The sequence below is a fragment of the Rhinolophus hipposideros genome (genome assembly GCF_964194185.1).
Source record: "Rhinolophus hipposideros genome assembly, chromosome: 1".
Taxonomy (NCBI): Eukaryota; Metazoa; Chordata; class Mammalia; order Chiroptera; family Rhinolophidae; genus Rhinolophus; species Rhinolophus hipposideros.
Window position 1 is genome coordinate 34,635,662 of NC_138047.1, and position 12,625 is coordinate 34,648,286.

The window sequence follows — 12,625 nt, forward strand, 5'->3', positions numbered from 1 at the left end:
GATTTTCTAAATCTCAGTCATGTTATTTACAAATAATGAGCTTTTCCCCCCCTAATCTTTATGAGATTTTTGCTTGCCTTATTTCATTGCTAGGAACTCCACCACAATGTTGAATAGAAGTGATGAAAGTGAACATATATGCACTCTCCCTGATCTTAAGGGAAAGAATTTAATATTTTGCCATTAAGTATTATATTGGCTATATATTTTCCTTTTCAACATGTTCCTTTCTATTCCTCAATCAAGTGTTGAGTTTTGTTCTAAGAAGTAGTCATGATACCATGGAAGTTAGATTTTAGGCCTTCTAAGGACAAGCATGCTTTTTTTCTTTTTTTTTATTCCCTCTTAGCTCTACAACATAGCCCTTAACTCTTGGCTTTACTCTGAAGATAGGCCCCTTTTGAGATTTCAAGGAAACATTCATGTGTTTACCACTTGAACTCCAAACACTGACTTTGCAACATGGGCAGCTACTGAAATCTCTGCTCAACTCTTTGGTTTCTCAGCTACTTCTTTTCTCTGTGCAATTGTGACTTATAAAAAGAAATATATATTTGGTCTTCATTCCTTTTCTAGCACAGAACTCTTAACATGCTCAGAATTTCCTAAGTGATGAAAACATAAAGGTGTCTTTTGTTGTTAATGAGGTGTTTTTGGAACTCACTTGAGGATGGGGTCTGGTTGCCAGGAGAACCAACCGCGAAGTGATTACAGGATTGGAATTTCAGTACCACTCTGATGTCTGGGAAGGGGAAAGTTACTAGAGGTTGAATCAACAGCCAATGGACAACGATTTGATCAATCATACCTATGTAAGCAAGCCTCCACAAAAACCCAAAGGAGCAGGGTTCTGAGAGCTTTGGTTGGTGAACACCTGGAAATTTGAACATGGCAATCCTGAATAGGACATGGAAGCTCTGTGACCTTTTCCATACTTCGCCCCAGGCATCTCTTCCATCTGGCTCTTCCTGAATTATATGGTTTTGTAATAAACCGGTGATCTCGTAAGTAAAATGTTTCTCTGAGTTTTGTGAGTTGTTCTAGCAAATTATTCGAACCAAGGAGGGGGTCATGATCTATAGCCAGGTGGTCAGAAGTACAGGTAACAACCTGGGCAGCAGAAGTGTGTGGGGAAGGAGGGCACATGGTAAAACTGAGTCCTTATCCTGTGGGATTTGACACTATCTTCAGGTGAATAGTTGCAGAACTGAGTTGAATTATAGGATACACAGCTGGTGTTGGAGAATTGTTTGGTGTTATGGAGAAATTTGCAGTTTTCTCCAAATAAGTCCATTGGAATTGGTCCCAGGTTACGACTCTGCATAGGTTAGGAATCAGCCAAAGATTTGAGTGGAATTAATGAGAAGATATGGAGACTCCCCTGTTTTTGGTCCTCTTTTTTCTTAGAATTTTCCATTCAATTCCAGGCACACTGCAGCCCCAATTCCAACGTTTATTTTTTCAAATCAGTAAGTTTCCACTTTCTTTATGAGCTATGTTCAGTACAACTAGGAAATGTTCTCGCTTGATAAAGGTGGGGTTCATTTTGTTTCCCATTATCTAGTGATTGAATCTGTTCCTGTCCTTTTCTATTTTTTCAGTTGATTTCCAATGCATTGAACAGTTGTTTAATTTGCACGATTTTGGTCAAGATAAATGTGGTATTAGCAGTAGGCTTAGTCTATTATAAACTGTCCCACTATTACCAGACGATAACTCCCCATATTGGATTTCTTACAGTTCCTCAAACATACAACTTTTCTCTGACTTCGGAGTCTCCACATATGTTATTCCTTTACCCGAAGCACTACTCCTCTTGCTCTTTGACTAACTAGTTTCCAGTTACCCTTCATGTCTCATTTTAAATATCAGTTGCTCAACAAAGTCTTTTCTTACAATTTATTAATTCATTTAGGTTGTCCTCCTGCTGTACATTCCCATAGCACACTGTACCATTCAGTATTTAAAGTCTCATTCTGCTTACAGTTATTTGTTTAATACCTACTTCCTTCTTAGAGGAACTATAAATGCAGAAATTATAATTTACACTGTGCCTGGCTGATAAGCAAGTATTTGGTAAATATTTGTAGCTTTTTGTAAAACCAAGATACAAAATAGTTTGATCTCCTTATCACAAATATTGTGAAGGTCTTTAAAATCACGGTTAAAGGAATTCCTCAGTGTACAGACATATGAACAGGTAGGCATCAGCCAATAATTACAGCAAAATTTATTTTATCCACTTTGCTCTCGTTGTCTACTATGGGTTCAAACTGTGTAGTTCTCTATGTCCAGCACAAGGAGACAGAAATAGCAGCCTTTCTGAGGGCTTTCTGTGACAATAGCACAAATCAGATACTTTAAAAATAAATAAATAAATCCAAATAAGTCTTCTGACAGTTTTTGTATCATCACCAAGAAATCCATCCGATAATTACCATTAACATTATCAGCTCCAAGATTATTTTACAGCTTAAAAAAATTCTACTGTCCAAGAATAAATATGATCATATTCTTTCCCCCTATCAAGAGCTCTCTTCTTCCCTACAGCTGGAACACACATAGAACTGTGTTTATATATCTAGAGAGTTTAATTAACTCATCTAGACAATAAGGTAACATTGCCATAGGCACCATTTAGATATACTTTGTTTTTTCTTTAGAAAACCAAACACATTTAAGGAGTCAGACTTTGCATATCCTGGAATGGAACTGGGTAAATGCAATTAAAAACCAAGGTCTACAACAGGGTTTGGCACATAGTAGTTGTTAAATAGACATTTTTATTTAATAAATCAATGAAATGGTTACAGCAAAAATCGAAACAAAGACAAGTATAATAAACAAAGTTTATTGATTAATCCACAAACATGACAATTTTTTTAAAAAAGTATAAACCAAATTATTGCCTTCAGTTAATAAAATGAGGCTTTCCCTGGTTAGCAGCCCCCTTACCCAACACAGTTCTTACAGCGCTGAAGACCATTCTCGTTGCAAGCCGTACACTTCAGGGCTTTGAAAGAGTCTGTAAAGCAGTTTCGAAACACTGACATCTTGCTCCCATGGCACACGGAGCACGGAAGAAAGCCAAAGCCTCCACAGGAGGGACACTCGTGTGGATGTTGCACTCTCTATATAGGGTGGCAGGGGAAAAGAGAGAAAAGAAAATGTGCCAGCATGAACAACGCAGTCAACCTTCCTGTCTTTCTGTACTGTAGATGAACATAAAAATAATATTGGCACCGTATGGCTATGGACTGGAATCACCTACCATTAATACCAGGGGTGCCAAAAAACGTATATAAATGGACACTTTGGTCAGCGTTGCTCAAGCAGTAGTTCACCGTAATCAGAAGTGTCTGGACACTGCTGGCAACCACTCTGAGCACCTCTTGTAATTGCAGAAGTCAAATGTGACTTGTATTCATCTTTTGTTAAGGGTATATATTGAGTATTATCATTTTAATACAGTTTTTTCCTCTCTTAAAATGTGTATACATTTTTTTGGCACCCTCTGTGTCTGTTAGACTCAGGAAAAACTAGCTGAAGTGCCTTTCATTTCCTCATAGATAGCCATCAATAGCATGAGTTTAGTTTGTAAAGCCTGGTGCATTTTATATGAAAGGGCACACACTTCAAGAAATCCTATCATGTGAAACCACATGCTTTCAAACCAAACAATTCAGGTCATGGTGACTTGCCTTAAAGGAAAATATTGTAACTTTCTAGTATCTTTTAACAGTTTTATGTCTTTGTTTATAGAATAGTATCACTACCAGTGCATCTGGGAAATCAGAAAACGAAAGGCTGAAATATGAAGGAGCCACTATCAACTGGAGATCTTTTGTCACGCTGCACATTTTAATAGTGCTTTGTTTTTTAAAAAAAAGAAAAATCACTTTCAAATTCACCCTACTCTTCACACGCACAGATCCCTTTCACAAAGCAGATAAGTCAAGCAACTTTTTGCTCATTTTGTATTTAAAGAAACAAGCAATAAAACCTTAAGACAGTTACCTAAGTCCATAAAACTTCACACCGTAGCTATCACCCTCTCTACCTCAAGTAAAGGTAAAGTATCCTAATACTAGAATGAAAATAAGGAGGCAGTGTGTTTAGGATAATATTTCAAAAATTATCCATACACATTTCTATTTGCTTTTTTGAGTACATAATCTTTGCTGGAGCCCACTAGAGGTATCCATCATCTGGGGGAGATTAGGAGCCATTATAAAATGCATACAAAAAGAAAAGTGAGTGAATACCAAGCTTCTGACTTGCAAAACAGAAATTTGCAGGTTGAAAATGTGGCTTTGTAACAAGAATAATGGTTAAAATAAGGCTGGGAAATGTGGATTCATACACACACACTCAGACAAACATGCTTTACATACTTACAGTAACATACAGCTTTTCTCTGGAGATGCACAACTGCACACACTAAGTGTCCAAACCATCCCACTGAAAAGGAACCTGATTAACTGGTTTAACCCATCATTTCCCCTGCACCTGCAACTATATATCCTTTCCACAGGAAACAACCGTAATTCTATAATTCTATCATAATTACTGCCTCGTGGGGTGTACTTTGGGAAACAAGCAGTAAGGACGTGATTGCCTTAAATTTTAGATATTCCCAGACCACTTTTCACATATGCATTTTCTGTGGATAGCAAGATTCACTTGTAATTAGAGTTTGACTTAGCTATTCTATGGAGATGGCAAAATCAATGTAATAGTTCATTTTCAGTGGCATAGAATTACTTTGATGGAAAGTAATGGTGGTTACCAGAGGATAGAGAGAGAGGGGAGATGGTAGAAGAGGGTAAAGGGGGTTAAATATATGGTGACAGAAGGAGAACTGACTTTGGGTGGTGAACACATAATGCAATATATAGATGATGTATTACAGAATTGTACACTTGAAACCTATATAGTTTTGTTGACCATTGTCACCGTAATAAATTTTAATTTAAAAAATCTGCGCATTTTGTTCTTCTTTGGGTCACATAAAAATAATAATAATAATAATAATAATAATAATAATAATAATAATGAAAGTAATGTCTTCCAATCTGAATGACACAAACAAGGAACTTTATCAAGTTTGCAGAGGCTCAAAACTCTTCCAAAAAGTTTGTGTGTACGTAGCAATTCAGTTATTTCATAGGTGAGTTTTTATCATTTCTTTGTGCAGGAATTAACAGAAAAATGGTATACTGGACTTACAATTTTGCATAATATTAAAATGTCTTTAGAAAAAAAATCTTTGAGTAAAAATAAATCCAGTGATAGAAAAAGAATGTAGTTTGAAAGAGAATATAAGGAAATGAGTTAAAAAATGAATATATCAAATTTTAGAAAAAAATATGATAACATAGATAGACCCTTGACATTTATTAGAGCTATGCCATAATGTTATATTAAAAATATGGAATGACTTTTACAGCAGAGCACCAACTAGTCAAAACAGATGGAGAAAAGACCTGCAGGGCCACAGAGTCCGGACTTCATCCATTAGTGCTGGACTATGAATAGGTCTGGGTGCCAAGTGAAATAGGGTTGTCAAATTTTGCAAATAAAACTATGGGATGCCCAGTTATTTCAGATAGGCCACAAATAATATTTTGTATAAATAAGTATGTGCTAAATATCTCATAGGATATACTTAAACATAATTTATCTGAGGTTTAAATGCAAGTTGGCATCCCACATTTTATCTGGCAACCTTTATGGTAGAGTTGTTGACAGAGAAAAGGAGAGATGTTTGGGTATCGTGAGACAGCAGCTATTTACCAGCCAGCATAAATTATCTTAACAACCAGTACAAACATCTATCTTTTCATATTTTCAATAACTAGTACAGCTGCATCAGTGCACACTAGCCAAATATTAACTCCTGCTATAATCCAAGACATTTGTCAATAACCAAATTCTTGAATAGCATATGGTTGTCCCAGAAAATATGTTTGTGATGATAAACAACAAAATGGAATGAATAGTGAGTGATAGGCAGTCCCAAGGCTCATTCACTAGCTATGTCACTCGCTCCAAAATCCAGCGTCATAACACACAGAACTCAAACTGGTAACTCAACAAAATTAAAATTTATTTTACATCATAGGTCTGCAACAGGACCGACAAAGATTATTTTCAAAAGGCCAAAATATGAAACGTTAAATTCACTAGTATCATTAGTCTGCTGTTTCTTAACAATCTATCCACAAGTCAGAGCAAATAAATTTCTTAAAATAAAACTAGTATATAACTACTAAAAGCTAAACTGTCGTTTTTAAAGGGAATCACAAATGGACCAAGACCATCCTAAAATAGTGTCATCAGAATCCATTCAACGCTATTATGAGATATGTCTTTCACTCAAAAGGTTGTTGATAGGATTCAATGAATTAATTCATGTAAAGTGAATAGAATATTGCCTGGCACATAGTAATCGCTCAGTAAGGTTAGTCATTGTTAGCTATTATTTCATTAATAAGTCTTTATTTGAAGGGATTTTTATTAACTGCTACCTCAAGCTAAATTGCTTGTGGTCACATAACACAACCATTTTCTATCATTTTTACAGTCATTTTATTTAAACATCTCTTCTATATTTAGTCTTCTGGTTTAAGGTCTAGCCACTGTGAGAAAGGGAGAGTAAATGTGTTTCAATTCATGGGTAAATTCTGATGTCTTAGAGCACAGTGTTAGAAAGATAATGAGGCCACTGCCATTCTCAAGAAGAATGAGCTGTTTCAGCCACAAATTTGGAAAAGGAAAAGGATGGCTTACATAGTGTGTAGTGTCTATACCCAATTCTCACACCAACCTGATGTAATAGAGGCTATCTCATTTGACAAATGAAAAACAAAGCCTTCTAATCAGTAAAAAAAAATGTTCAGGTCACAGGAGAATTAGAAAACTGGAAATTGGAGAACTTTTCAAGAGCAAAATCCGTGGTCTTTTCTCTTCAACAGTACTTTCAACCTTTATTTACATCCATTTTTTTCCCCAAATAATATATTACGTAGGATTCCCAAATGTGAAACAGTTAAGGGGTAAATGCTATGACTATAGCGCAAGTGGGGTTGGGGTAAGAGTGGGCCTTGAAGCCTCCCAATAAAGCTCAAACAGCGTTCCATTGCCTCCAGAAACCCCATTCCCATTGCATCAGCCAGTACAATCCACTCCATTTGTTCTTCTAATAAAAATAAAAAATTCAGTCATACCTAGCCATCTCCTTCAAAGAGCACTATTGTTAACATTGGAACTCTGGTACCAGCTTAAAGAATTCCTTATGAAGAAAAAGAGCTGTCTTATATCCGATGCTCCTGTGTCCTAAATACAGCACGTTCATAGATATAATAGTTCTGTCCTTATGGTAAAATGGAAAATGAGTGAAGAAATGCCCCCAAACTTAGACAATGTTCCAGCTTGGAGGAAGGGGGAATAACAAATTAACAATTGTCATTATTATTAGCAACAAAACAGACTTCTACTTTCATTGAAAAGGTCAACTACAGAGCTTTGACCTTCAAGCAACTAAGGAATCTACGGGTCGCCCTTTAGTATTCCAGTGTCCAGCAAAGTGAGAAACCATGCAGACTTGATTGAGAATAGCATACAGAGTACTGAATCTGTAGAATGCCACTCCTCTGAATAGTGGTCTGAGTAGAGGCATGCCCATTTGGACTGGAATTCAAGAAAAAAGCAGTGAAAAATCTTCCTTTTCATCTCTTTCTGTTCACATATTCTTGGTAAAGGGCTTTTTAAAAATAGATACTCTTAAAAAATGTCTTATAGTTTTCAGCATATAGGTCTTTCACATCCTTGGTTAAGTTTATTCCTAGGTAATTTATTCTTTTTGTTGCAATTGCAAAAGGAATAGGTTTTTTTATTTCTTTTTCTGAGATTTCATTGTTAGTATATAGGAATGCAATGGACTTTTCTATGTTGATTTTGTAGCCAGCAACTTTACTGCATTTGTTTATTGTTTCTAATAGCTTTTTGGTGCAGTCTTTAGGGTTTTCCATATATAGCATCATGTCATCTTCAAAGAGAGACAATTTAACTTCCCAATTTGAATGCCTTTTATTTCTTTCTCTTGCCTGATTGCCCTGCTGAGGACTTCCAACGCTATGTTGAAAAGTAGAGGCGATAGGGGACAGCCCTGTAGTATTCCTGAACATAGAGCAAAGGGCTTCAGTTTTTCACCATTAATTATGAGATTAGCTGAGGGTTTGTCATATATGGTCTTTATTATGTTAAGGTATTTTTCTTCTGTACTTATTTTATTAAGTGTTTTAATCATAAATGGATGTTGTATTTTGTCAAATGCTTTTTCTGCATCAATTGATATAATCATATGATTTTTGTCCTTTATTTTGTTTACATGATGTATCACATTGATGGATTTGCATATGTTGAACCATCCTTGTGCCCCTGGGATGAACCCCACATGGTAAAAGAAATTGAACAAGACACAAAGAAATGGAAAGACATTCCGTGCTCATGTATTGGAAGAATCAACATAGTTAAAATGGTCATATTATCCAAAGCAATATACAGATTTAATTCAATGCCCATCAAAATCCCAATGGCATTTTTTAAATAGAACAAAAAATCATCAGATTTGTTTGGAACCACAGAAGACGCTGAATAGCCAAAGCAATCCTAAGAAAAAAGAACAGTGCTGGAGGTATCACACTCCCTGACTTTAGCTTGTACTACAGGGCAACAATATTCAAAACAGCATGGTATTGGCAGAAAAACAGACACACAGACCAATGAAATAGAATTGAGAACCCCCAAATAAATCCACATAAATATGGACAGATAATTTTTGACAAAGAAGCCAAAAACATACAATGTAGAAAAGACAGCCTCTTCAATAAATGGTGCCGGGAGAATTGGAAAGCCACGTGCAAAAGAATGAAATTGAACTAATATTTGTCACCATGTACCAAAATTAATTCAAAATGGATCAAAGACCCAAAACAATAAACTGCATAGAAGAAAACATAGGTACTAAACTTATGGACCTTGGGTTCAAATAGCATTTTATGAATTTGACTCCAAAGGCAAGGGAAGTAAAAGCTAAAATAAATGAATGGGACTATATCAAACTTAAAAGCTTCAGCACAACAAAGGAAACCATTGACAAAATAAAGAGGCAACCAACTGAATGGGAGAAGATTTTTGCAAACAGTGCTTCCGATAATGGGCTAATACCCAAAATATACAAGGAAGTCATACAACTCAACAACAAAAAAAACAAACAACCCAATTGAAAAATGGGCAGAGGACCTGAAGAGATATTTCTCCAAAAAGGACATACAAATGGCAAATAGACCTATGAGAAAATGCTCAACATCACTAATCATCAGAGAAATGCAAATAAAAACCACAATGAGATATCACCTCACCCCAGTCAGAATGGCTATCATCAACAAGACAAATAGTAACAAGTGTTGGAGAGGCTGTGGAGAAAAAGGAACCCTCATACACTGTTGGTGGGAATGCAGACTGGTGCAACCGCTATGGAAGGCAGTGTGGAGGTGCCTCAAAAAATTAAGAACAGAATTACCATATGACCCAACAATCCCTCTCCTGGGTATCTACCCGAAAAATCTGAAAACATTTATCCATAAAGGCAAGTGTGCTCCAAATTTCATTGCAGCTTTATTTATGGTGGCCAAGACATGGAAACAACCAAAATGTCCTTCGATAGATGAATGGATAAACAAGTTTTGGTATATATACTCAATGGAACACTATTTGGTGATAACAAAAGATGAAATAGTACCATTTGTTAGAAAACCATATGATTTCAATGATATATGGTATATAAAACTGAAAACAACAAAAGAGCAAGACAAACAACTGAAAGAACAAAAACTCATAGACAATAGTTTAGGGATTACCAGAGGGTGAGGGCAGCTCTAGAAGAGGATAAACGGGGTCTAATACATGGTGATGGAAAAAGAACTGACTCTGGGTGGTGAACTCACAATGTGAGACATAGATAATGTATTACAGAATTGTACACCTGAAATCTATGTGACTTGACTAACAATCATCCCCCCAATAAACTTTAATCAAAAATTTAATTAATTGATTAATTGGTTAATTAATTTTAAAAAATAGATACTCAATGGTTGAGACTTATTCATCCATCCCACAAATGTCTAGTGGGTATCCACTTGCCACGCACTGTGCAAGACATCAGGGATATGCCAGTGGTACAGTGAACCAGGTACTTCCCTGTTCTCTGAATGGTTGCGCTTAACCCCAGCCTCAGATCATTGAATAGGCCCACTCCATACTGCAGTCATGGGAGTTGAAGTACACAGGAAGTCCCATATGTCTAACAAAGGTTCAAAGGACAAGGATAAAAGGGTAAAGTTCATAAATGATAGATTGATTTCTTTTGCAGCAAAAACCCATATTTCAGAAATATAAAGAGTTTTTTTTCTGTTATCTAATATAGAAATAGGATGCTAAGATCGAGTCTTCAGTGTCTTCTTCAACACAGGAAATGAATGCCCTTCTTATGCTGAAGATCCTCCAATCCTATTCCAGAAGAGCTTGAAAGTCTTTTAAGTATTCTACCACAGAGGAAATAACTTATCTGAGTCTCTGTGACCATAAACCTCACCACCCAGATTGTATCTGAAGCAGACTTAATCCATGTAACAAATTGTGAAAGAGTGCACAAAACATATAATCATCTTCGGATGGTTCGGCTTTGTCTATGTATATTGCTTTAAACTATATTCAAAAATTTAATTCACCAAATGCTTGTTAAGACCCTAATAAACACCTCTGTTTGACCAAACTGCCAATAAACAGAATCTTACTTGGTAATTATAGTGTCTAGCGTCCTCAATTTGCAGAGCTGGGAAAGAAGCCAATGAATAAAATGCAGACACAGAGGAAATTTGTAGCTTATATGAAATGTACAAGCCTGAATGTATGAATCTGATTCTTGAACCCAATGGGATATACTGCCATAAACCTACTTAAAAAGATGTTCAGATCTCAGAGGAAGGCAGACTGAGCACATGGACTGATTTCCCCAGTGAACAGGTGGTGCTTTGAGGCTGTAGTCTCTGAATATGCCATGGCCATCCCCCCACTGAGAGGGGCCATCATCCTGAATGGTGCTTCTCCCGGGAGGGAGATTACTTGGGTTAGTTTGCCTTAAACCCCAGCCCTCTTCACAGGCAGAGTTCAGGCCTTTCTTAGATGGCTTCAAAATCTCCAACAATTTTGTTACATGGGCAAAACTGCCCAACAGAGTTATAGAACTTAACAATTCCTGTAGCATTAGAAGCCAATACCATGCCATTCTTTTCCACATTAAGAACAGTCTTAAATACTCATATCTGTGCCTTATTTATGTTATTGGTAGAATGGAGACAGATTTAATGAGAAAAAAAAATCTTCTTTCTAAAATTCTTTGAGCTGACAGATAAAGGTTATGTTAATACAGCATAGTGGTGTTAATCAAGCTGCAGAATTAAAGTATTACAGACTCAAAGGAATAAGAGCCTATGAATAGCTAATTCAATCATCAATCTTTAAAAAGATTAATGAGGAAGATTCACCCTATAAGAATCTAAAAGTTGTTATCAAACCACAGAAATAAATACAGTATGATATTTGTACAATGTGAAACAAATAGATCAGTGGAACTTACTAAAGAGCTTAGACAATGACCCAAGTAAATAAAGGGGTTTACTATAATATAAAATTGGCACAACAAAACAATAAAGAAATAATAGATTATTTAGCAGGTAATGTTGTGAAATTAGCCCACCATATGTAAAAAATAGAATTGGATTTTATATGACCTAGGTGTGAAAAATTATAAAGTTAATAAAAGAAAGCATGGGACAATATCATTTCGACCTTAAGATGAAAGGGCATTCCATAAATAAAAATTCAAAAGCATAAAACATAAGAAAAAATGATGGTTTGGATTTAAAGGATTTCTGTTGAATAAATGATACCATGAAAAAAGCTGTAAAAAGGGAAAAAATTTTGTAATAACTGAAACCAACAGAAAATTAATATCTAGAATATAGAAGGACCTTCTAAAAATCAACAACAACAACAACAACAAAAAAGGCAATTCCAAGGCATGTAATGAACAAGGTATAAAAATACACATTGTATAGAAGAATTGGTAAAAATCTAACAAGCATACAATTGAAATGTCCAAATTCGATGGCAATCAGAAAAATGTAAATTAAAACAATACTTACTACCCTGGCAAAAATTAGACAACTGTAAATCAGAGAAAAATGTAAGATAATTATCAGGAATGTGGGAACATATAAAACCTCTTTGTCTATAGGAGGGAGTATTGAATGGTGCAACCATTCCGGAGAGCCATCTGGCACTACCTGGAAAACCTAGTATGTGCATAAGCTCTGATCCAACAATTTCTACTCCCAGAGAAATCCACAGGGAACATATTCAAGGTTGTTCCTTGCAGCACTGTTTGTTTGACACAAAGAGTTAGAGGACATCTGAGTGTCTGTCCATCAGTGGAAAAGTGGGTAGATAAAAAATGGTGGGCTTCATGGAGTTACACTGTCTAAAACAGGAGCCACTAGTC

General features: G+C 35.9%; 1 protein-coding gene across 1 annotated transcript in view; it reads right to left on the reverse strand.

The window, feature by feature from the left end:
* Positions 1 to 2,951: 2,951 nt before the first annotated feature.
* GRXCR1 (glutaredoxin and cysteine rich domain containing 1) overlaps positions 2,952 to 12,625 on the reverse strand; it is a gene marked incomplete at both ends in the record, with an annotated part of 71,796 nt that continues 62,122 nt past the window's right edge. The window contains one exon of the mRNA XM_081052019.1: positions 2,952 to 3,131. Within this exon, the coding sequence (XP_080908145.1) occupies positions 2,952 to 3,131 (180 nt within the window). The remainder of the gene's footprint in view (positions 3,132 to 12,625) is intronic.